The sequence below is a fragment of the Sminthopsis crassicaudata genome, chromosome 2 (assembly GCF_048593235.1).
Source record: "Sminthopsis crassicaudata isolate SCR6 chromosome 2, ASM4859323v1, whole genome shotgun sequence".
NCBI classification, from domain to species: domain Eukaryota; kingdom Metazoa; phylum Chordata; class Mammalia; order Dasyuromorphia; family Dasyuridae; genus Sminthopsis; species Sminthopsis crassicaudata.
The window spans coordinates 267,052,320-267,075,374 of record NC_133618.1 but is presented as its reverse complement, the minus strand read 5'-3'; the positions used below and the strand labels follow the sequence as shown (position 1 = coordinate 267,075,374).

General features: G+C 36.8%; 1 protein-coding gene across 13 annotated transcripts; it reads right to left on the bottom strand.

The window, feature by feature from the left end:
• Positions 1-3,906: 3,906 nt before the first annotated feature.
• On the bottom strand, positions 3,907-22,733 carry TMCO5A (transmembrane and coiled-coil domains 5A). 13 transcript variants are annotated; one of them, XM_074289218.1, is made up of 12 exons: positions 22,663-22,731; positions 21,804-21,851; positions 20,796-20,948; positions 19,927-20,050; positions 18,900-18,950; positions 15,554-15,631; positions 11,654-11,710; positions 11,049-11,108; positions 10,323-10,387; positions 8,576-8,614; positions 6,074-6,162; positions 3,907-4,301 (listed from the first exon to the last, which is right to left on the bottom strand). In XM_074289218.1, the coding sequence occupies exons 2-12, from the start codon at positions 21,839-21,841 to the stop codon at positions 4,222-4,224; spliced, it is 834 nt and encodes a 277-aa protein (XP_074145319.1). In that variant the 5' UTR covers positions 21,842-21,851; positions 22,663-22,731; the 3' UTR covers positions 3,907-4,221. The 13 variants fall into 13 exon arrangements, 11 of the variants coding, with proteins under 11 accessions (XP_074145319.1, XP_074145320.1, XP_074145321.1 ...); XM_074289219.1 differs by having other exon boundaries at positions 22,564-22,705; XM_074289220.1 differs by having other exon boundaries at positions 22,435-22,702.
• Between the last annotated feature and the right edge of the window lie 322 nt (positions 22,734-23,055).

Sequence of the window (23,055 nt, the reverse complement as noted above, 5' to 3'; positions counted from 1 at the left end):
AGATACATTATTTAGCTGTGACAATTGGGTAAGTCAATAAATCTCAGCCTCAGTTTCCTTATCTATAAAATGGGAACATTATAGCATCTATATCACAGGGAAGTTGTCAGGTAAGATATGTAAAGGACTTTGAAAACCTTAATATGCTATGTAAATGCTAGCTATTTTTATTTTTAAAATATTTTAAGAAAGCTAGAAATAATATTGTTAACTATACAAAGACATAATAGATGGTATTCAGTTGATTTGGAAATCCTTTGCTTAATTTCACTTGGGCACATATTTATGTAACTAACATATGGAAAAGCCATGACAGCAGTTGAAATAGTTCAATGAGGGCTATACACAGGAGTTCTGTAATGTTGATCCCCCAAAGAGTAATGGGGTTATATCAATATAAGAAATTTACTGGAAAGGTAGGAGACCAATTTTCCATCTCCTTTTTCTATTGTATCACTGACTGAAAGAGCTGTCAGTCTATACCAGACCAACCAGAAATCTAATTGGTTGTTACACTGTCCCTGGCTAAACCCATTGGCATTTCAGTCGATCAATAACAATAGTTGAAAGGAACATGGAGAAAACAGGATGGGTCTTTTGACAATCTTTGATTCAGCTCAAAAAGAAAGACTGAGGTGTTTGGGGACATTGGACTTGAAAGGCATACAGCTGTTCATGGAAAGGAACAGCTGTTCAAAAATTTTAATTATTCCCTGAAGAATATTTTTTTAAGTATCAGGATATTTTTGTGACAGAACTCAGGAAAAGAGTAGTTTTGAGTGCTGTGAAGAATGGGAGTATTATTGAGAGAGAGAGACCTGCGTATGACTAGGAGTGAATGTAAGGGCATTAGGGCATTTGGGTTATGAATATCTAGTAGCCCAGATGAGGAATATCTTAGGGATTTTTTTTGAACTAGGAAGACAGTGTGATATAGTGGAAATGGCACAAGGTCTATAGAACTGGGATCAAATTCTGCCTCATACTTACTGTTTGATCTTTTGTAAATCACTTAAAAAAGGCAGCTAGGCTGCTAGGTGGTGCCACAGTGCAGAGTGACAAGTCAGGAGTCTGGAAGGCTCATTGACCTAAATTCAAATCTAACCTTAGACTTTTACTAGCTGTATGACTCTGGGCAAGGTACTTTATCCCTGTTTGCCTCAGTTTCCTCCTCATCTTTAAAATGACTGGAATCCCAAATGAGGTAACAAAGAGTCTGAAATGTCATTTACATTTCCTAGGTCATCTTTAAAATAAAATGGTTGGATGAGATGGCCTCCTAAATAATTTTCAGTTTTATTCAGTTCTATATCACTTTGTTTTACTTAGTTCTATATATGTGAATGAATATTGGTTTCTGAGAATAGTGTGTGATCATGGGGATCTGAGTTGTGCTAGGTCCCATCCTTTGCCTCTGGTCTTGGGGCTCCACTGGTACTGCTCAGATCATTGTATCTGGGTTGTAGTGCTCTCTCATGAAATGATATTAATGTTTGCATAATAAAGACAAACGAGCCTTAAACTATATTGTTTTTTATTTTATTTTTTGCCACCCAGTAACATTAATTATCTACCAGTTTTCCTCTGAAACCTCACATTAAGAACTGAACCTCCAGAACTTTATTGAGCAAGGAGACCGTCTGCTGTCCTCCTAGAAAAGACCATCTACACTTACTTAATCTATATTGTTACAGCAAATATTAAATATGATGAACACAACCTTTTCAGATTCCTAATCTATGAAACACTGATTACCTTAGATCAGGTATATTACATTTCACTACTCTTCTGAATTTCTTTTTTGGGGAGGGATGTCTAGGCTTTCTGCCAATGGTGCCAACTCCCACTGATGGTATTTTCTTCATTCTGCACCTCAGTCCACTTAACCACTAACAATCATATTAGCTTTCACCACCGACTATTTACCTCAAAATTATAATCACAAATATATTATTCCTCAACATTTGTGGTTGAATCTACCCTTTATACCACATCTCAGTCTCTGGGTAGGAGAAAGAGATTAGGTTCACAATTAGCCCAATTCCTATAAAGCACAATTTCAAGTTCCAATTCCATTCCCTCATCTTTCCTCTTTCCCACCTTGTGATCAAGTTCTCTAACTTGTAGGGCTTCTTTACCAGGCTGGCTCACTGCAATATCCTACACTTAGAATTCTAGCCAGAACTTTTCAGAACTTGAACTCCCAGGTTTGAAGAGATTGAAGGCAAAAGCAGAACAGAAAGAGAAAAATCTCCTGCCTAAAAGGAGAGGAGAGAAGGCAGGGAGGAAGGTATGCCCCCTTCCTAGTCAGTTCATAGTACATATGCTGTGATCTTCACCCTCTGGATGGAGCAAGAAAGAGTGATTGTTCTCAGTCTGGTACTTTTTAAAAGATGTAACCTCTTCTGGCTACACAGTTAATTGAATGAGGCTGCTCCCTCCACATGGTAGGAAAATAGCAGGATAGGATGGGAATTCCTCCCAGGAGCAGCATACCTCCAAGTTGCTAGATGTGGGTATGCACAAAACAAGCCTTATACATTTGGGAGATAAGGGGTTGGAGTAGGTGCACTCTGAGGCATCCTTTACCTCTAAATTCATGATAAAATGATTATATGAATCTCCAGTAGTTTCTAGAGAGAAGTGTCTTGACTCTTTTCCCCCAGTTATGACGGTACTTTGCTCCTCTTTATCTGTCACCTGGACTATTGTGTAGTCTCCTAATTCATTGTTTTGTCCCAGAACTCCAACCCCTCCAACCATATACAAGAGAGATTTCCATGACATTCAGGTCTGATAATATTATATCCCTCCTTAATTCTAATAGTTTTCTAGTATCTCTAGGCTCAAACAAATATAAAGCCCAAATCATATCCTCTTTTTATAGTTTTATTACACATTACTTCCACACATTTTATGGTCTTGCTGTGTTGACCTCTTTGCTGTTTCTCCTTCATGGTACAGTAATCTCCCTTCTCCATGCTTTTGCCTTGGCTGGATCCCTTTTCTGGAATGCTTTTTCTTCTTACCTCTGCCTCTTAGATTTGCTAATTTTCTTCAAGGTTAATATCACATGACACTTTCTGCAAGAGGTTTTTTCTGATCTCCCCAGATGCTAATAATCTTCCATTATCTAAGGTTATTTTACATCTGCTTTGCATGTGTTTTGAGTAAATCTTTATAGGTTATTTTCAAGTTTTAGTGCAGATTTAAATCTATTTTAAAGCTTGAAACCTGCACTCAGACCTTTTGGACAGCTGTTATATTTGAATGTTGTATGTCTTTTTAGAATGGAACTGTTCTCATTTTTTTGTCTCTTTATACTCTAATACTTTATACTCTATACTCTCTTTATAGTCTAAAACAGTGTCTGGTACATATTAGTTCTCAACAAATGTTTGATTGATTGATTGTGGTATGGCATGGTGAACTCCCAGTATGACATGGGCATCTCTGAATAGAAAAAACACTCACAATATGGTTAAGGACCTAATTTTGAGTAGCCACGAGAATCATACCCCCCAAAAGAAAGTTATATACAAGGTGACTTAACAGGTTATCAGTTGTGTGTTTGTGTAGGTGGTTATATCTAGCCATCAAGAAGCTCATGTATTATGAAGTTTTAGCTAACTCTGCCCCTCCCTCCCTCCAAAAGTAGGGCATGCATCTAACATCTCTACTTCCACTCAGAAAAATTCATATAGAAAAGTCTAATGAAAAATATGGAATAATGAAATATGGAGTGGAATAATGGAAGATACACAGAAGAGCCTGCAAAGAGAATGTCAGATTATTATTCATATGCTATTTTGGAGATGTCATTTTCTGCTACTTGTTTTCCCCTCTCCCATCCCCCCCTTTCACAAAAGTTTGGCTCCTCATATGGTATATCCACAATCTCCAGAATTTTATGACAAAAATTTTTTATTGGGGGGAGAGAACTAACTCATGGAAGGAAAATTTTAGATGGGAAGGTCACCAGGACAGCAGACCTTGGGAAAGCAACTCTGTCCAAAGTCTCTTCCCTCCACTTGGCCACTCCTCATTCATAGCCTCAATCATGCTTTGTTTCCAGTCACTCAAGTCCACCATATATAGGGATTTAGTGAGGCAATACATCTTCTGCCTCCAGTGTAAAAAAAGGCAGTAGGAAGCACCTCAGTTTATACAAGGTGCTCCGGCCCAGCATCTTAGGCAGGGTGTCCAAGATTAGATCTGGATTTACATGATTAATATGAAAAAGCAGGTAGCCTTGTAGCCTGGTGAACAATAGAATTGTAAAGAAGAGATATCCAAGGGTCCTGTAAAGAGAGTGTTAGGTTACTGTTCCCCAAACACACAAAAGTAAATTCAAATCAAAGGAGCAAATCAAAGTATTCTTGTCTTGGACTACTATTCTAAGCCTTTTAAACTTTAATTCTATTGCTTGCTCAAGGAGCTGGACCTTCAAAGATGTGTTGTAATTATTTAACAACTGGTTTTCCAGATATATATATATTTACTCATGACATACTTCTAAAGTTTAATCTTCATTATTAACATTTTTAAAAGTTTAATCAACAAAACAATCAATATTTGCCTTGCTAATGTGTGAAGTATAAATGCTCACACTAAAATTTTAACAATAGATTCTCATTAAATATAGATCTGGTTCTATGAATAACAAAACCAAAGAACTACTGAGAAATAAGATGATCTGCCAGAGAGTAGCCACTGTATACTCAGTAGTAGAACCCAATTTTCTGGACTTGAGACTCCCTACTCATCCAACAATCTGTACTTGCCAAAAGAAGCTGGGCAAAGAAAAGTTCTTTCTGCAGCCATATATATTTAAATTACCCTATGGGCTATTGTTGAGTATCTGCTCTGGACATTTATCACAGTTAATTTAGGTAATGATTGATTTTTTTCATACATCTTCAAAACTAGGTAGCTTTGGAGACTAGGGATGCTTATCCAGGGATTATGAGTAAATCTTCAGTGGTTCTTTTGGGAATCATCTTCAGAGATGTGTAAGTTTAATAAAATTACTTTCCTGTAATCTCTGGAAGCTAAATATTATTTGCAAATTAATTTTGTAGATTGATGAAACTTATCCCTACCATCTAAAACAGAAAACTCTAAACATGAGCCTTTCATTTGATGATACAGGTTACATTACTACAGAGTAGTGATAAACACATCAGATTTTGTCAAAGGAGATCTGGATTTGAGGTGAGTTTTCCTGGCAAATAAATGGCTTACCATTTCCTCTGGCTGGTTTTACAGATAAGGAAACTAAGGCAAACAAGGTTAAATGATTTGTCCAAGATCACATAGCCAGTGTTTGAGGCAGGATTTGACTTCAGGAAGATTAGATTTCCTGACTCCAAACCCAGTGTTCTTTGCACTATGGTGCCACCTAGTTGCTCTTTGAATTCTCATGCCATACTTTCAATACTATTTCCCCCTTTTTTTCCTCATTGTTAGTTATCAAAAGAAATAATGAATATAAAGTATTTAGTATCTGTGAATAAAGTATAAAAATGCTAGTTGAATTTATCTGAACAAGGTGCTATTATAAATGGAAACTATTATTATTGTTTTTTGTTATTACTGATATTAATATGCCTACGCTAAACAGTATTTTTTCCCTTTTGATTTAAGACTTTCTAATATGTTGGGAAATCAGGTAACTGGATATCTTAGAAACTGGGAAAAATATGAGCAAATGGACTTTTGAGTAAGGGCCTCTGGAAATAATCTATGTGTGTGAATATCAGTGAATATATTTTATAAAATAAATTTAGATGCTTAGAGGATTTTTTTCTGTCTCATTTCCAAGTTTTCTTCTAATCTGAAAAAGTTGAGATTATCAATGATCTCTGAATAAACTAAAAATTATTATATAATGTAAGATCTAGTCTAACTGATTGCATGACTATTACATTTTCTACCTTCACTGTATGTACTTTTTTTTTTAATAAAGCTGTCTCCTTTCTCTATCACCCCTACTAGACCCTCTTGCATTTTAGAAGGGTCCTTTATTATAGGCTGGGGTTCGAGTAAATTGAGACAAATATTTTCTACTTACTTGTACCAGAAGAGGTTTCTCTTTCTTCCAACAGTGATCTTCTCCTGTGGTGAAGAGCCAAGAATAGCAGTGAGCAATTTAAAAAGGCCCTGTGATTTTTTTTTCTTCCCCCAAATCCTAGGACACTCATTTTTAAGTGGGGGATCAGATTCTAGACCTGTGAGTTCTTTGATATAGGAAACTTCCAATGTGGAAGGCTCCCTCTACCAATGCAGAACTTAAGTATCTTATTCCAAGATAACTGCCAGAATATGTCAGATGTGGGATTTGAATCCTTTCTTGTTCTATGATCAGTTCACCATCAATTAAACCACAATCCCACCCAACTGTTTCCACTAACTACATTTATTACTTATGCCAACTTATTACTTAGCTCAAAAGGAAACTAAATGGTAGGTGTCTATTCCCAGAGAGAAAAAGAAATCTAGAAAAATATAGTGATGGTAGTCACTTGGATTTTTATAGCATCTTCCTTTTAAAAGGTTTTCACCAGGATTGCAATTTCCTTATAACTAGCCTGTTAAGGTAGAGATGGGAGGGATTATAAATGCTAATTTTAGAACAAGAAATTGAAACTAATAAGGGCAAGCCCATTTATTCAAATTCAAAAAGTATTTAAGTGCTCACTGTGAAAGATTTGCCATTTGGTAAAGGCAAAAGTAAAATTGGAAACCAGTATCTTCCCTCATTCAACATACTGAACTATTTACTGAAATGATAAAACCAAAAAGAGAACTTTTTTTTTTCTGATTCACAGTCCAGCTCTTCAACCTATTAGGGAATCTAACATATACCCAAATACCCTGAACAAACATTCTAGATTGTGACCTCCTGAGTGTGTTCTAGACAATCCTTCCAAGAGAGTTATAGCCAATCAGGAAGAAATGAGATAATTTCCAGGGAAGAATCTCAGACCATTAACTTCAGCCAGGTCACTTACTAGGTAATTGCAAACTTGACCCTAAAGCTTCTGAGAGTCTTATAGACATGTTTTATTCCCCATACCCTCCAGATTTCCCTCACTTAAGAAAATAAGCCAATATCGCTATTTGTTTCTCTCTCTCTACTCTCATCCTGTGTGTATCCATGTGCCTCCAACATGGAAGACTAATATTATAGTGAAATGAAAACTGGGGTTGTGGGAGACATATTCCTTCTCTAGAGCAGATTCATTTTCCTCAGTCCTCACAAGCCATCACCTCACTGGATACAAAAGAGAGCTATACTGAACACTAATTTTTTAATCAACATTTTATTTGCCCAGAGCCCTCCTTCTCTAATATCTTGGCTAACTGATTTAGATTGTGATTTGCATGACTGTTAAGACAATGAACCAGTTTGTTCCTTGCGGACCTCTTTAGTCAGTTTGGAGGATTTTGGAATGGTTATATTTGGTATTGTAAATGTTGATTTACTATTTAACATTGGAAGGATACAACAAAGGGATATGGATTGTACCTGTAGTATTATTGGTAGAGGGAATTATTGATGAGAAAGCTTCTCTACCAATACAGGTAAGTTCCATCTCTGCAATTTATAGTCTCAAGAGAGTTAGCAATCAATCAATCTTATTTTTAATAAACAACTACTATATATCAGGCATTACAAAGAATGAAACAAGCCCCATTTTCATTGAACTCATAATCTAATGGGGAGATATATATGCATACATATAAAAGAAGTACATATAAATATGTACATAAATATAAATAATACAAAATATAATATTGATATGTAATATATAAATATAAAGTATAATGATATATAATAATGTTTTATAATTACATAGCATGTTACACACAAATATTTGTATATATTCATTACATGCACATTGTATATATATATAGTGTGTAGTACACATTTCTGTGTAAATATATGTATATGCATAAGTGTGTATGCATGTATATGTGTGTACATGCATATATATGTATATTATATATATGGATGGACAGATAGATGATAGATAAAGTGGTATAGTGGATAAAGTACTTGGCCTGGAATCAAGAAAACTGAGTTAAAATCTGATTCAGACACTTAATAGTTGTATGATCCTAGACAAATCACTTAACCCTGTCTGCCTTGGTTTTTTCATCTGTAAAATGAACTGGAAGGAAATGGCAAACCACTATAGTATCTTTGCCAAGAAAACCCCATGGGGTCATGAAGAGTTAGACATGGCTGAAAACTACTCAAACAAGGAAATCTCTGTCTGTCTCTCCTCTTCCCTCTCTGTATATATACATTCTCTCTCTCTCTCTCTCTCTCTCTCTCTCTCTCACACACACACACACACACACACACACACTCTCTCTCTCTCTCTCTCTCTCTCTCTCTCACTTTTGGGTAACATGCTCAAGGTCAAACCATTCTACTTTGTCAGAGGCAGAGACACAGAATTCAAGTCAATGTCTTTTTGGCTCTGATGCAGCTCCCTACTTGATATATTAATAGGCTGGTTCTCATGGATAAAAATTTGAAAAGAGAAGAAATTTCGGAGGGAACCAGCCCTCTGTTTGAGAGGATATACTTAGGACTTTTGATCTGGTGGAAAAACCCACAAGAAAGGGACTGAAAAAAAGTACACTGAGATATTTATACCATGGTAGCTGAGGAAAAATGGCTATCTTTCATAGGGCTCTTACAGTTAAATCATAACCTGATACCTAGGCAAAGGTTTTGGAAAACATGAAGTAGACTTTGGCTTCCTATTTCCTCATTATATCACAATTAGTACTTATATATGATTGACCTACTTTGATGTCCAGGAATTCAGATTTGTGAGATTGCAACCTGAAAGGAAGCTCAGAGTAGTGGAAAGAGCACTGAGTTGGAAATCATAGGATCATAGATTTTGAACCAGAAGATACCTTTGAAGCCCATTAAGTCCAATCCCCTTGCAAATTTTGCAGATAAGCAAAACTGACACACTGAGAGGTGAAGTGACTTGCCTAGGACCATGCAACTGGTGAATGAGTGTGCAAAGCAGGATTTGAATCCATGTTCTTGTGGTTCTAAGTCCAATCTCCTAACTACTATGCCATTTTGTCCCTCTTTAAAAAAATAACTTTGAATCATAGATTTTCTACTTAATACACATATAATGTGGGACAAATCATATTATCTCTATGAACCTATATCCTTATGGATAAATCATAGTATTAGAGTATTTCTAAAGTTTCTTTCAGTCCTATAAAATCTAAAAGGAATCCTGAACCCTGACAAGGGTAGTATTGTACGGCATCTGCTATGGCTCCCAATCTATAGTCAGAGAAATGGGAACACAAAAAAGAATTACTTTATTGTTCTCTATTAATATGTCTTTTTATTGTTTGGACTCTCATGAACCCAAAGAACATTATTCTTACCTTTGGATATATTTTTTTAAAGAATGCAGACCCCAATGTGTTGTGATAATTTTGAGCTTTACAGAAATGGAAAGCTCAAGTCCTGTCCTGAGATTGTTTTTTATAGAATTTCCATGTATTAGGGGATGGGACACTTCTGTAGGCTAAGGATTTTTGTTTGTTTTTTAATTTTATTTTTAATTTCTAGAATTAAACAAGCATTTCTATAACATAGTGTAATTTTTAAAATGATGATTGCACTGAGGACTTTTTAAATGAAGTCTAGAATGTTCCCTGATAATGACCTTTTGCTTCAAGAGCAGTCAATTTGGTGTTAAAAGACCTTGGTTATAATCTTGGCTCTGCCACTTAAAACTTCTCTGTGTGTCTGTGAGCAAGCCATCTAAATTTTCTAGGCCTATGTTTATCATTTGTAAAATGAGAGGACTGGGCAAAGTCATGTTTATGTCACCATCTTATTTAAAGTACCATTATAATTTCTAGAAAGGAAATGATATTTGGAAATTTCCATCTGTAGGACAAACAGCTCTTAAATCTTTGATCCTATCATCCCCCCAGGCCCCCAGCCAATATGGGTTATAGTAAGCTTTGCTCCTAACACAAACTTAAGTCACTGATCACATGACAAAGGATGAAGAGAGATGTGTTCCTGTTCTTTCCTGGGATGATTGGGAAAAGGGGCTGGAAATGCTGAATTCAGTCTGTTCCGGTTGGGATGATGAGCTCAGACATCCACCCAGGTTGGATGAATAGGTAGAATTGTTGCCTATTTGACTTTGGTCAGGAAAGGGCATGAGGCATATTTTTCTGTCCCAGGTTGTCACAAACTCAGCAAGTTGCTGGGAATGTTGCTAAAACCCAGATGGTTGTTTTCCAAAGCTCACACTTCTCTTTCAAGGAACCTATTTTCTACTTCTTCTTCCATCTTCCTCAGGGCTTCTTGGTATTTCTTCAAAAGGAAATAAAGGAAACTTCAATCATTTATTGGAAGATTCATATATTTTAATAAAATCATTATGGCTGTTATTGTTTTAATTGTCATTGTTGTGAATAAAACCTGTGATTTCAATGGGTTCAAAGAATTTTGAGCAAGTGAACTACCTCTTTGAATGCAGATCATCAACTGCTCTGCTTTTATAATTTATAGAGTTGCTTGGGGCATTGAGTAGTTTAGTGATTTGCCCAGGTCACTTAACCAGTTTATGTCAGAAGTAGCACTCCCCAGTTCTAAAGTGGGCCCTTTACTAGTTTTCTATCTCTCCTAATATATTGGCTGCTCTCAGTCAAAGCATAAGGTCTGTTAAATTGTAGTATGGTTATGACCTTTAACTCATCCTTCAAACATTCCCTCCCCCCTCTAAAGTTATACCAATATAGAAGACAACTTCGATAGTGGTTGGGTTGGGGATCATGAAATGGAGAGATGAAAAAAAAAGTGATTGAGTCAATGTTCCTTTAAAGGATTGGGAATTAGAAGACCCAGGGGAGAGAGTGCTAGGAATCTGGAAGTTGGTGGATATACTCCTTCACGAATTTACATAGATCAGGCCTAGGGACATGGCTCTGGTATATTCTATGACTTTCTCTGCCCTTGTATGGAAAAGCTGTACCTTTATGCAATAGGCCTGGGCTTCACAGAGCCGTTGCACAGATTCGTATTCATCCAGTACCTGGAAGGTCAAAATTCTGTCTTAAATTTATTCCTTTGAATTGACAAAAGAATGAGAATGTTTCTACCCACGTATTGAACCATTAGCTTTATCTCTGTTATTGTACCAACAGCCTTTTTAATTGTGTCTCTGGGCTCCCTCTTTAGGAAAAAATCCTCTTCATAAAAGACAAAATTTGCTTTTCCTTTTACAACTCAATTTTGAGTAACCAGTGGTTAGAAAACATCAATGGGCTGTTGGGCTCTGTATATTGCAACAATTTATATTTAATAAAGTGCTAGGGGGAGTGAAGACAGGAGAGAATATAGAATCTAGAATTTATACTGTAAGATGATATTTAGAAAAGGTGTGACTGGGATTTTCTGGTGGTTCCTTTTCCTGTATCTGCATAAAGAATATAAATCCAAGTCTTTTTAGTTATCTGCTGGTCTACATAAGATAACATAAGTGGAGTACCTGACATGTAGTAGAATCTCAGTGCTAATTGACTAACTAGCACATTTCTCTTCCCTTCTATCCTGCTTTGGGAAAGGTAGTGATTTTACCTTGGCCAGTTCTTTCTCTTGCTCTGCCAAAGAGACTTCAGCTTGTTGTATTTTCATCTATGGACAGAGAGACATGGAACTCAGCAAATAGAATAGTAGAAACATGAATGGTTCTCTCATTTAGCAAACTAAAATGTACACTAATCCCTTTCCAGCTCATTCATCTTGAACTATCAGAAATTCAGATGATAATGGATGATAGGATAACATACTTAGAATGAGAAGGGATCTTTGTGACATCTAATTCAACCTTCCCATTTGACAGATTAGAAAACTGATACTTGGAGAAATTAAGGGGCCAACTTGACTAAGATCACATGGATAATCAATTAAAGATTCAGAATTCAAACCAGGCCTTCTGATTCCCAAACCAGTGCTCTTAATACATTGCTATAGATTTCCACTTGTCCAGCTATCTTTTTGATAGAAGGGGAAGGGGGTTGACTTTGGCCCAGGAATATGTTGGTAAATGTTTAAAAACTGGCCCTTTATCCCCCAAATCAGGAAATACTTTTAAAAAGTTAAATAGGAATTTTGAACATTTTCCTCATCACTTAAGTCAAGACAATTAACAAAACAATAAATAGGTCTGATTTATGGTTTTGCCAATTTTCAAGATGTAAATGCTCAAATTTATCAATCAGTGCTCATGAGTCAGTTTAAACTGGCTCCAGCAAAAACCCTTCTTCAGTTTTTATAAGTAAATTCATGCTGTCCAACTTTACTATCGTTTGGCAATCTTACTATATACATTATACTATTCAACTCTGCTATTGTTGAATAATCCTATTATTTACTTCTTCCAACTTTTCTTTAGATTATTCTCTTTTCCCCAAATATTGGCTTCTAACCTTCTCTTTACAACTTACTAGCCTACTGATTTTCTTTCCGAAATTATTTCTGCCAGTGGCAATTACCATTTATTTTTGCAGTCACTCAGACAGGAAATATTCAACTTCTTCATGCTCTGTATTCAACTAGATTCACATAGTTGTGAAAGTGAGAGATAATTCTTCTCCTACCTGCCCACTCCTCTGTCTTTTTTGTTGGATCCTTTTCTAAATCATGCCCTTTAATCATAATTTTTCCTGAGGGTTCTGATTTGAATTCTCTTCTCTTATCCTTCTATATTACTTTGTGATCTCAACAGCTCCCAAGGATTCAATTATCATTTCTATGTTTATTGATTCCCAAATCCCTATCATCAATGACTCCCTGTCATCTTTAGTAATCAAATATAAAACCTAATGTTTGGTGTCAAAACATTGTATCACCTGCTTTCCTTCTTGAACTTTTAACTTTGGGAATAAAACATAAAAGAATGAACGACCAAATAAAAGAAGAGTCAGACAGGTAGGAAGAGAATACTGAAATAGTAACATCATGAAAAGAAACCAAGAGGAAATAATATTCAAGAATATGCTACAGAAAGATAAAGAAGGATGAGGGCTTAGAAAAGGCCATTAGATTGGTCCATCTAGAGATCACTGGCAACTTTTGAGAGAGTAATTTTACTTTAGTGTTAAGTTAAAAAGCCAAAAGGAGAGAAATAGAAGTTAACAAGAATAAAAACATGGGTAGACAGGACAGCAGGGAAGAAATTAGGGATATTGAAGGTTGGGATGGGAAGAGATAGTAGAAAGCATCCTGCTAAAGAAGATGGGAGAAGTTGGGATTGTGGGTACAGGTAGAAGAAATGGCCTCCACAGGATGGTTGACCTCTTTCATCAGACACTGAAGGAAAGAAAGAGAATGGTCATTTTAGTCAAGACTTCCCGCTTCTTCTTTTACCCTTTTTTTTTTAAAATCATGTAACCTTCGATAAATCATTTAACCTAGGGCACTTCTGTTTCTATATATTTAAAATAAGAGTTGAAGAAGATAACTAGCTCTAGATTTCTGATCTTGTTATCCTTTTATTTTTCTTAGTAACTTTTAGAAACTATGCTTGGTTTTGTATAGTTTATACATAGTTTTTGTTTTCTCTTTATGGAAAATGGAAAATTTCATTTTCTGATAGTAGGAGGAAGAAGATATGTTTCCTATGTATCTCCCTTTTGACCATTTCTGATAACTGCTCACACAGGCCTTCTTGATTCTTTGTGACAGAGATATTGGAGAAAGGATTTCTGTACTGAATAGAGACTGGGATTAGATGACTTCCAAGATTCTATTTTGATTTAAGATTCCCTGAGCCTGTATATTAAGATTTTTGTTTTTAAGGTACAGAAGGGCCTAGAATACCTTATTTTTTCTTTTTAACCTCAAAGTAAGATCCCTGCCATATTGGTACTTCTCATCTGGTCCCTTTCCTATTTTGATAGTGATGAAAGCATCTCTGTTATCCTGGGTGAATCACTTAACTTCTCTAGGTCTGTTTTTCCATCAATAAAGTGAGGTATTTAGATTAAATAATCTCTTAAATCTCCTGTAGTTCTCAAACCATGATGTTTGGAAAGACTCTGTCACCTCCTTATAACCAATGAGCATATATCATTGCCAGTCTCATCTCTCGGCCTTTTTTTAGTTTGTGTTCTTTTGCCTGGAATTGCACTCTAATAAAAAAAAAACACAGTATTTTTTTTGCCCATCCAAATAAACTCTATCCAGTTCCAGTGCTTTCCACTCTACCTACACATACTTCTTACCCCCAGAAGGCAGTGTGGTTCAATGAAAAGAGCACTGCACATATAGTCAGAGGACCTGGGTTCAAATCCTAGTTTTCTTAGTAACTACTAGTATGACCTCAGGCAAATCATTTCCATCTATTAAGTTTTAGTTTATCTACAAACTGAGGAAATTGTATTAAATGGTTTTAGAAGCCATATCTAAATCTTAAACTATGATCTTATGAAGGACTTTGTGCAATTCTAAAATCCGAATGCCTTTCTGGCATTTTGATGAACAATGCTCATGTCATTTCTACCTTTGGGCCCTTTTTTTAATTGTATTCTGTCTAAAATGCCTTTTTCTTGCTATCTATTTAACTGTCCCAAACCGGATCACATTTTCTTCTTCAAGAGGGCAGCATGCCATGAAAAGAGTGCCATATTTGGAGTAGGGAGAGATGAGTTTAGTCACTGGCTTTGACATTTAGTCTTTGTGTGACCGTGAGCAAGTCACTTTGACCCTCATTTTTTTATTTATATAAGGATACCATTGGACTAGATTGCATCCAATATCTGGAACTTCTAGTTCTAAATTTATATAATAATGATAATCCTTTTCTAACTACTGCAGTCCATAGTGAACCCTTCTCTCCGTTTTTCAGTAGTCTCAGCCTATTGTGGCTCTTATATATTTTAGTTCCTCTTCTATATCATAAGGACAACCAAGAAGTCAATAATCAATGAACAGTTATTAAGAGCCTACTATTTGCCCAGGCAGTGTGCTAAGCACTGAATGGTACAATAATACCTCTTTTATCAACAAGTCTTGGCTCTGTGGTAAGGATCAAATGAGACAATGTAAGTAACAAGCTTTGTAAGCCTTGATACTTCTAAGGATTAATCTCCCTGGCTACATTAGGAAAGGCACCTGCAGGTCTTAGTCCTTTTTAAGGCTGAATGTAGATCATGCAAACCTTAAAACTATATAACTACGTGTTCTTATTATTATAGGAAGCTATTCAACAAGTACTTGAAACAATTTCAGATCACATAACAAACATTGGTTAAATGAATGAGTAAAGGGCAGGGGTCAATTCTAAAGGAAGCTGGAATAAGGAATTTGGCTTCAAGTTGGAATTTTGAAACTAAGGCCACAGATAAACATAGAAGCTCTTGGTTTATTTGATCTTGGCAGGATCTCAAAGCTGTGTGGATTTGTGTTGACCTTGAGAGCTGGCCCCCAGGGAATTAGCAGGTCCCTAAACAGTCCTAGGAATACATTTTCACTCACCTTTGCCACTTCTGGGGATTCCGATAAGTTTTCTTCCTCAGGCACAAGTACTTTGGGCGCATGCGTTTTCCCTGAAAGCTGTAGTTTCACATAAAAGCATATTGAGCTGAATGAGATGCACAAACATCCTGTCTAGGGCTAATGGGCTCTTGACTTCTAGGGGAATGGAAGTGGGCAGAGGAATATTGGTGGTCCTAAATAGGAATCACGATGGTAAATGGCTCTCTCCATTCTGTTCTATCAAGCCCAGAAAAGTCTCCTCCTTTTATTTCTGGGTCTCAAAGTTTGTGCCAGCCAGGTCAGATGCATCCTTGAACTTCACATTCATTCTAAGTCTGAACCTGAACCTCAGATCTATTCTAAGGATGGGGGTCAACCATCTCAGAGAGCAAGGAAACTTCAGGTTCATTCTGGTTTTATCCACAAAGGATTATCTGGTCATTTCTTTAAAACCAAAATATGTGCCATTGTCATTTCCACAAGATCTATAAATGGAGAGTGTTGAAGGAAGTACCTAGATGAAGAAAAATCCTTTGGGAATCAAGTATTATTAGGGGAGCTTCCCTTGTGAAATTATCCCAAGGGCAGAACTATAAATAGAACTTCCAAAAACTTTGGCAAGGTAATGTGGCACAAAAGGTACCCACAGGCCTTTTTTTTTTTTTTTTGACAAAGGAGGGAGGGAAGTGAAAGGGAAAGGGAATTGATGTTATCCCATATAGAGGAGATAGAGAACCCAGAATCCTATAAGATCTATGCTGAATAGAGGTAGGTATTGTTCCTTATCTAGAAGAGGAACATTAAAATCAGCTTGAGGCCTAGTTTTCAAATACAATTAATTGTTCATTTTCACTTAGCACCTAAGAAGTCTTATTAATAAATTGGGGAGGAGTGATTGGAGTGGAGGTGAAAAACAGTAGATAGGTAATTGCTTTTGGGGAAAAGTTTAAAAGAGGGCTTGAAATCATCCCTCTCATCCTTCAAAGTATCATATTACATTTAGAAAAAGTTAGGGATTCCTCTAGTCTAGAGACAGCAAATTCATGCACATGGGGCTATGCAACCAAATCCTCCCCAGCATGGACAGAATCAGATTAAATTATAAGTAGGAACAGATGAGGAAACAAACTCCAAACATAAGAAGTGACTTGCCCAAGATGACACTGAGAAATTTAACTCTTAAAGATACTGAGGCTGAGTTAGTTTTGAGTCAAATGAGTCCCAATCCTCATGCAGCTGACTCACAGACTATCAGAACTAGAAGGAACCTGAGTGACTTCCTTGACCAATCCCCTTAATTTTACAAAGAAGAAAGCAGAGACTTAGAATGAGGATCAGCACACAGGGTAGAAACTTGTTCTGCTGACTCTGAGACCAGCACTTTTTGACTTCTTGTATAGCCCGGGAAAGACACCATTGAGAGATTAGTGAGGAAGTGAGGACTCTTAGACCTGGGAAAGTAATTCCAGAATCCCTGAAATATTTTCTATCTCTTTAGCTCTAAGAGGCTTAAGGAAATCAAAGTTACTCAGGTTTTGCTTTCATAGTAAAACCAGGATTTTAAGCTAGATCCCCTTTTAACCCAAATCTATTATTCTTCACTATGTTGACTCCTCACTGACCACCTCATTATGATCAATTTCTATTGGTAAGACCAACTCTGAACTGAACGTTCCTAAAGTATCTCCCCTACCCCAATCTGAACTTAAGAGTGTTTATCCCAAGGTGACTTTCTTTTATGGAAATTCCTCTCTCCCTTTTCATATTTTAAACCTTGCCCTCTTGTCCAATTTTCAGCTTTCAAGCCCTAGGAAATTTTAAGAACTCAGGCAGGACCCTTCTTCTCTCCCCCCCCCCCAAATAAAAACCCTTCAGGGGAAAAGATGATATTCCTGACATTGGGAAGAATGCAATATTTCCAGGAAGGCCACTGTCCCTACCAATGCTGAGGAGGGTAAGCACTCTAATTCTCAAGCAGTATAATTTCCCTAGCCTTGTATAATGATATATACTGCAAGGAAGTCCCACTTGGACACCCACTAATCATACTGAAGGGATCAACTTCACTGAGCCAGGGTCATGTCTCTTTTCTCGGCACTAAACTAGGAAGGAAATGAATGGGCAAGAACCATCTAATGGGATTCATTACTCATTCTACTAGACCCTCTCCCTCAACTGGGCCAACTGAAGGGATCAGATTCTTGGTGCAGAGGTTGGGCACTGCCCATCTCAGTCTTAATTTGAGGAACTAGGGATACAATTAAGTTGTTCCTCCTGCCTCTCTTCTCATCTTCCTCACTATTGGATCCTCCTGTCCATTGCAACAACCCTTCCAGCTTATGATGTCTGCCCCACTTCATCATTAGGTCATAATACTCCTGCCTATTTCTTTTGAGGAATATGCTTGCTTGCCATTAGGTCATATTTCCTCACCAGGGAAAAATTTGCTATCCTTTGGTAATTCTTCACTCTGAGGCAGAGCCCAGGGTACTCTTCCCTAGCTGTAGCCCTATGTACTTACTCTCTTGTGTGGAAAACATAATAGAATATCTGCTGGAATCCAGGGAATAGAAGACCCTCTTGAAAGATTGTAGGACCTGAAAAAGGACCTTAGGGGTCATTGAGTCCAACTCCCTTTGAGGAAACAGACTTAGAGAGGGGTTATATGATATGGATAAGGTCACGAAGGTAATAGGAGAAAGAGCTGGAATTTGAATCCTGGGTTCTCCTGGCTTCAAATATAGTGCTCTTTATATTAAATCAGTCTGCCTCTCCCCATATTACCTTAAGATTCATTCATTAATTTCAAGAATAGATCTAAGTAATGAGCCTCAGTCTAGGTATAAGGGTTTACAAAGTATGTTAACACCCATAAACAAATAATAACAGCTCATATTTATATAATGTTTTAAGTTTTGCAAGGTGAATTTTATATATGTGTATATATATATGTATATAAGCACACATATACACATGTGTACATATAAATATGTTTCCACATAAAATCTCATGTCATCACAGCAATCTTGTGAAATAATATTATCCCCATTTTTACAGAGGGGAAACTGAGGCTCTGAAAAACAAAATGACAACTATATAGGATCATACAACTGGTAAATATCAGATCCAAGATTTGAACACAGGCCTCCCTGATTCCAAAGCCAACACTCTATCCACTATACTATATTGCCTTAAATCCAACTATCTAAGCAAAGGGATGGAAGTTATGGCTCCTTTTCAGAAATGTGCCCCTTGTGGTCACCATTTTGTGTTGTCTTTTTGTTCAATGAAGTTTGGTGTTATAGGGATATTAGTAACCCTGTGGGACTTAAGAGTCATATCCTACCTGATTCTGAAGTGCTGCAATACCCTGGGTCAAAGCTTCATTGATCTTTTCCTGTGAAAAGAGAAAGAAGGTGTTTGCTTCCATATAATCCTGTGCTTATTTGAGTTTTCTCTGCTTCTCTGCATACTGATATTTCTTTGGAATTTGATCTGTGACTAATTTCCTTTCTGCACAATTTACAGAAATTTATCATGGGCAGGGGCTCAGGGGCTATCTGAATCTGACCAATATCACCCCAAAAAGAAATATCTCCTTTAATGTGCCTAATAAATGATCATCTGGATCAGGAATCAGGCAGATGAAGGCCCAGAGCCACCTGTTTTTACACAGCAAACTCTAAAGCCATTCTTAGTCCACAGAATATGTAAAAACAGTCAGCAATGGATTTTGATCAATGTGGTTTAGAAAATTTTTCCTTTCATTACAATTATATAATTTTTCTTTTTGCATCTTCTGTCCCTCTCTCATTGTTCTGCCCTCTAGGGCCAATCAGCACAAATCTGACTTTTCCTCCTAAGGAGTGTCCTTCAAATATTTGATACCATTTGTCATGTTCCAGGCTAAAATTTCCCAGTTCCTTTGTTCTTTCTTTTTGCATTCCCAGGGTCAAGCCCAGGACTGATTCATAGTAGGTGCTTGATAAATGTTAGTTGATTGATAACTTCAGGTAATCCTTAAATGGTATTGATACTCAGGATCCTTCACTATCCTGGTTGTGTTTATCTAGATAGAAGGTCTGTCTTAGGATCTCTGAACTTAAATATATGTATATATATATACATATATGTGTACATTTTGTATATATATATTTTTATATATACATACAATATGTATACATTTTACTACACATGTTACTAATTTCCTCCTGGTGCCTAGAAAAACTGTTATTTTCCTTGCGTTAACTACTCCTAGTATGGAAGCCATGAGAAGAAAGAAAAGCCTTTAAGAATGGTGAGGGTGAGAAAGAATAATCTAATGAGTAATGAAGCTCCTTCCCCCCCAGCTTCTTTGCCAGACATCTCCTTACTAGTTTTGCTGTCTCCTGTTCCAGTTCTTTCAAATCCTGCTCCTTGTCAGTTAAGGTACATTCTAGCTCTTTCCTTTCTTGTTCTTCTGCTAAATGCGCTAACCGGGCAAGCTCATTTTCCAACCTGTATAACAACACAAGATTAATCACAATTGAGGAATGAGAAATTGGCTAGGTTCAATGTCTTAGGCTGGAAAGACTTATAATAACCACCAAACAGCAACCTCAGATTGGGAATATGTGTTCTTTCATGAATCAGGGAAAGAAAAATAAGAATTCCCCTGATTTCTTTTACCTCCTCCATCTTAACTCCCATCTGCCACCAAACTCAACTTGCAAAGATTATCTTTGTTACTTTGAATAAATGTCCATGAATTTAAAACATGAAACACTTAAAATAGGGAACAAGCCACAGAAAATTTTGCCTAAGAATGTTGAGGAGAGTCCCATGTGGTGATCCATAAACTATCAGACCTCTTGAGTTTGAAAATTTTGAGTTGTAATAGAACTAAAGCAACTAGGTATCCTCACTAAATCTGACACCTATGTGGTGAGCCTTTGGAAGAGGCCATCAAGCTGCCTAAGGAAAACTAAACCTATTTGAATTGAAAGCAGATTGAATCAAAGTTTTTATGTCAGTCAACAGTGGGACTGGGCCTATGAGTGGTCATTGCAACTTTGATTTGGAAAAGATGGTAGAGCCTATTCTCAAAAAGGAAACAAAAAGGAGAGGGTCTTTCTTTTCTAGAGTTTGACCTCTTGAAGAGCAGGCAGGGAGACTTAAAGAAATGTGCCTCATCTCTAGCATCTATTTTCCCATCTATTGATACAAGAAATAGTCTTAATCCTATTCAATCCCAAACCTTCACCTGTTGTTCTCATCTTCTTCCTTTTGAATTTTTAATAGAAGAGACTGGTTTGCCTCATCTATTCTCTGCAGATCCTTTTCAAGGTCCATGTTTAAGCTGTTAAGGGTCTTCTTAGACTGCTCCAAACGTAAGATTTCCATCTTTTGAGAGGACCTGTAGATTCCATTCAGAAAAAAAAAATTGATAAGGAACAGAGAGCCAGAGAACAATAATGAATAATAGGGGCAGAAAGGATTTCTAGAAGTCATAAAATCCAACTGCCCATCTTTGGGGATCAAACAATAACCAGTTTCCCTTTTCTTTTAATATCTTGAAAAGGGAGATTCCATAATTATATCCTTTTGTTTTCTCTAGGTTCTGTTGACTAAAGTAACCAAGAGGACTTTTCATGAGCTTTCTCTAAATAATTCCAGGGCAGAAAAATTCCCTTCTCTCCTCCCTATAAAAAGTTGTCTTCCCCATTAATATGATAAGCATATATTAAGTGTATATGATAAAAATTCAAACTAAAGGTAACATTTGTTCTATGAAATTGCTTTTTCAAAATCAGGGAGAATAATTTTCTCTGCTGTAGGTTTTGTGTTTTCCCCCTTCCCAGATAGGTGGCAGAATTTATACTGCAATATTGCTGTGGGAAGAATCCATTCCTGAACATTATCTCAAAGGTTAGCTTTCTGTAATAGGCAATATCAAGATGGTATTATTTGAGGTCTGTCTCTACCTATCTGCCATTGACTCTTTTTAGAGTAATTTCTTAGGGTTAGGGGTTGTGTCTTTTCCAAGTAGTTTTTTAAAAAAGGAAAGACAAGAGAAAGGAATGAGCAATTTTTGTAGTATGAAAGATCCATAAGGCCTGGGTCCTACATTGATCCAGGCAGCATTAGGATGCTAGATCAGTAGCAAGAGGAAGAGAAAGGGATGCACAGAAACAACAGCAGAGAGTACACATTAGACACAACTTCACCTAGTGAAGAGTTTGGAATGAGTTTATGGTCCATGTTTACTCACTCATTATCCAACAGGGTCTGCTCTTCTTCTTCTTCCATCTTCAGTTTCCTAAAGTACCAATACAGATAGATGTTTGCTAGTAAATTGGAAAAGTGATCTCATTTTAATTCTTGGAATAACTAGCTCAAGAACTCAACAAATATGGGAAAAAGTAGATCAGTCTCTATTTTCTTCTTGCCCCGAAATCCAGGCCATATTAATGCCAGCCCTCCTGACTCCTATTCACTCTCTCAGGTTGTTGTTCTCCTGTCCTTTTCACTTCTGTTCCTCAGTTTATCCAGAAAAAGGATATATTTTGAGAGATCTTAGTATCTACTGACAGGTACATAGATTTCTCAAAAAACAAAATATTGCTATGAAATGGTAAGATCTAGTCATTGATTATATGACTAACAAATTTCCAAGAAAAATTACCAAAAAAATGTAGATGGAATAGAGGTAATTGAAGAAATTACTCTTAGGCCCTAGTTTCCTGTAGGCCCAGTCTATTTTTTTAAAGATCCTTGGAGGATGGGCAAGGATGAATGTGGATGATTTTTCTTAAGAGACCATGTAAACACATTGGCTATTTTGACCTCCCCTTAAGCCCACCATCCATAATCTTATACAAATAACATCCTCTTTTTCTGACCAGGGTTCAGAGAAGTCAAGGCAAGGTTTCTTAGCCCAAAGTCAAATGGGAAAAGGAAGAAATGAGGTCTTAATATCTCTTTCCTGGTCCTCTTGTTTTTTCCTCCCTCTTCCTTCCCTTCGATCCCACCTCCCTCCAGATGTATGCTTGTTCCCTCACTGCCCCAGAACACGCTTCTCTAACGTCTCTTCTGTCTCCCAATTAAATCTTCCAACTGAATTTCAGAACCTTCAGAGAGAGGTCACCTCCCTGTTGTTTGATACAGACTGCTTAGTTCCCCAAGGGGAGGATGAACCTGTTCTGTCATCCAGAGTTAGGGTGGGGCAACATGTCATAGGAGGTGGGGTGGTAATAGCACATCACCATCACTGTTGGGCAGCTGACTGAATGGGCAGAAATAAGTAGCCAGCAGAGTGTGTTTTGTAACATTGGTCAGCTCATCTTTTGGAATCACTTGATTGGATCAGATAAATGATTACTCTTTGGATAGGCAACTAATCCTTGCTGAGGAAGATTCTTTTACCAACCCAAATTATCAACTGTTCAGTGACTTGTAATCTTTTTTCTCCTACTTTTATAGTATTTTTATTTCTATTTTTTCTCTCCCTTCCCAACTCCTTC

Coding starts and splice junctions, on each gene's coding strand:
- TMCO5A (XM_074289218.1), bottom strand. CDS start 21,841: ATGGAAGAAGAAGAAGAGCAGACCCTGTTGGATAATGA. Junction 20,949..21,803: donor CAGACCCTGTTGGATAATGA/GTGAGTAAACAT, acceptor TGGAATCTACAG/GTCCTCTCAAAAGATGGAAA. Junction 11,109..11,653: donor AAGAGAAAGAACTGGCCAAG/GTAAAATCACTA, acceptor TTGACCTTCCAG/GTACTGGATGAATACGAATC.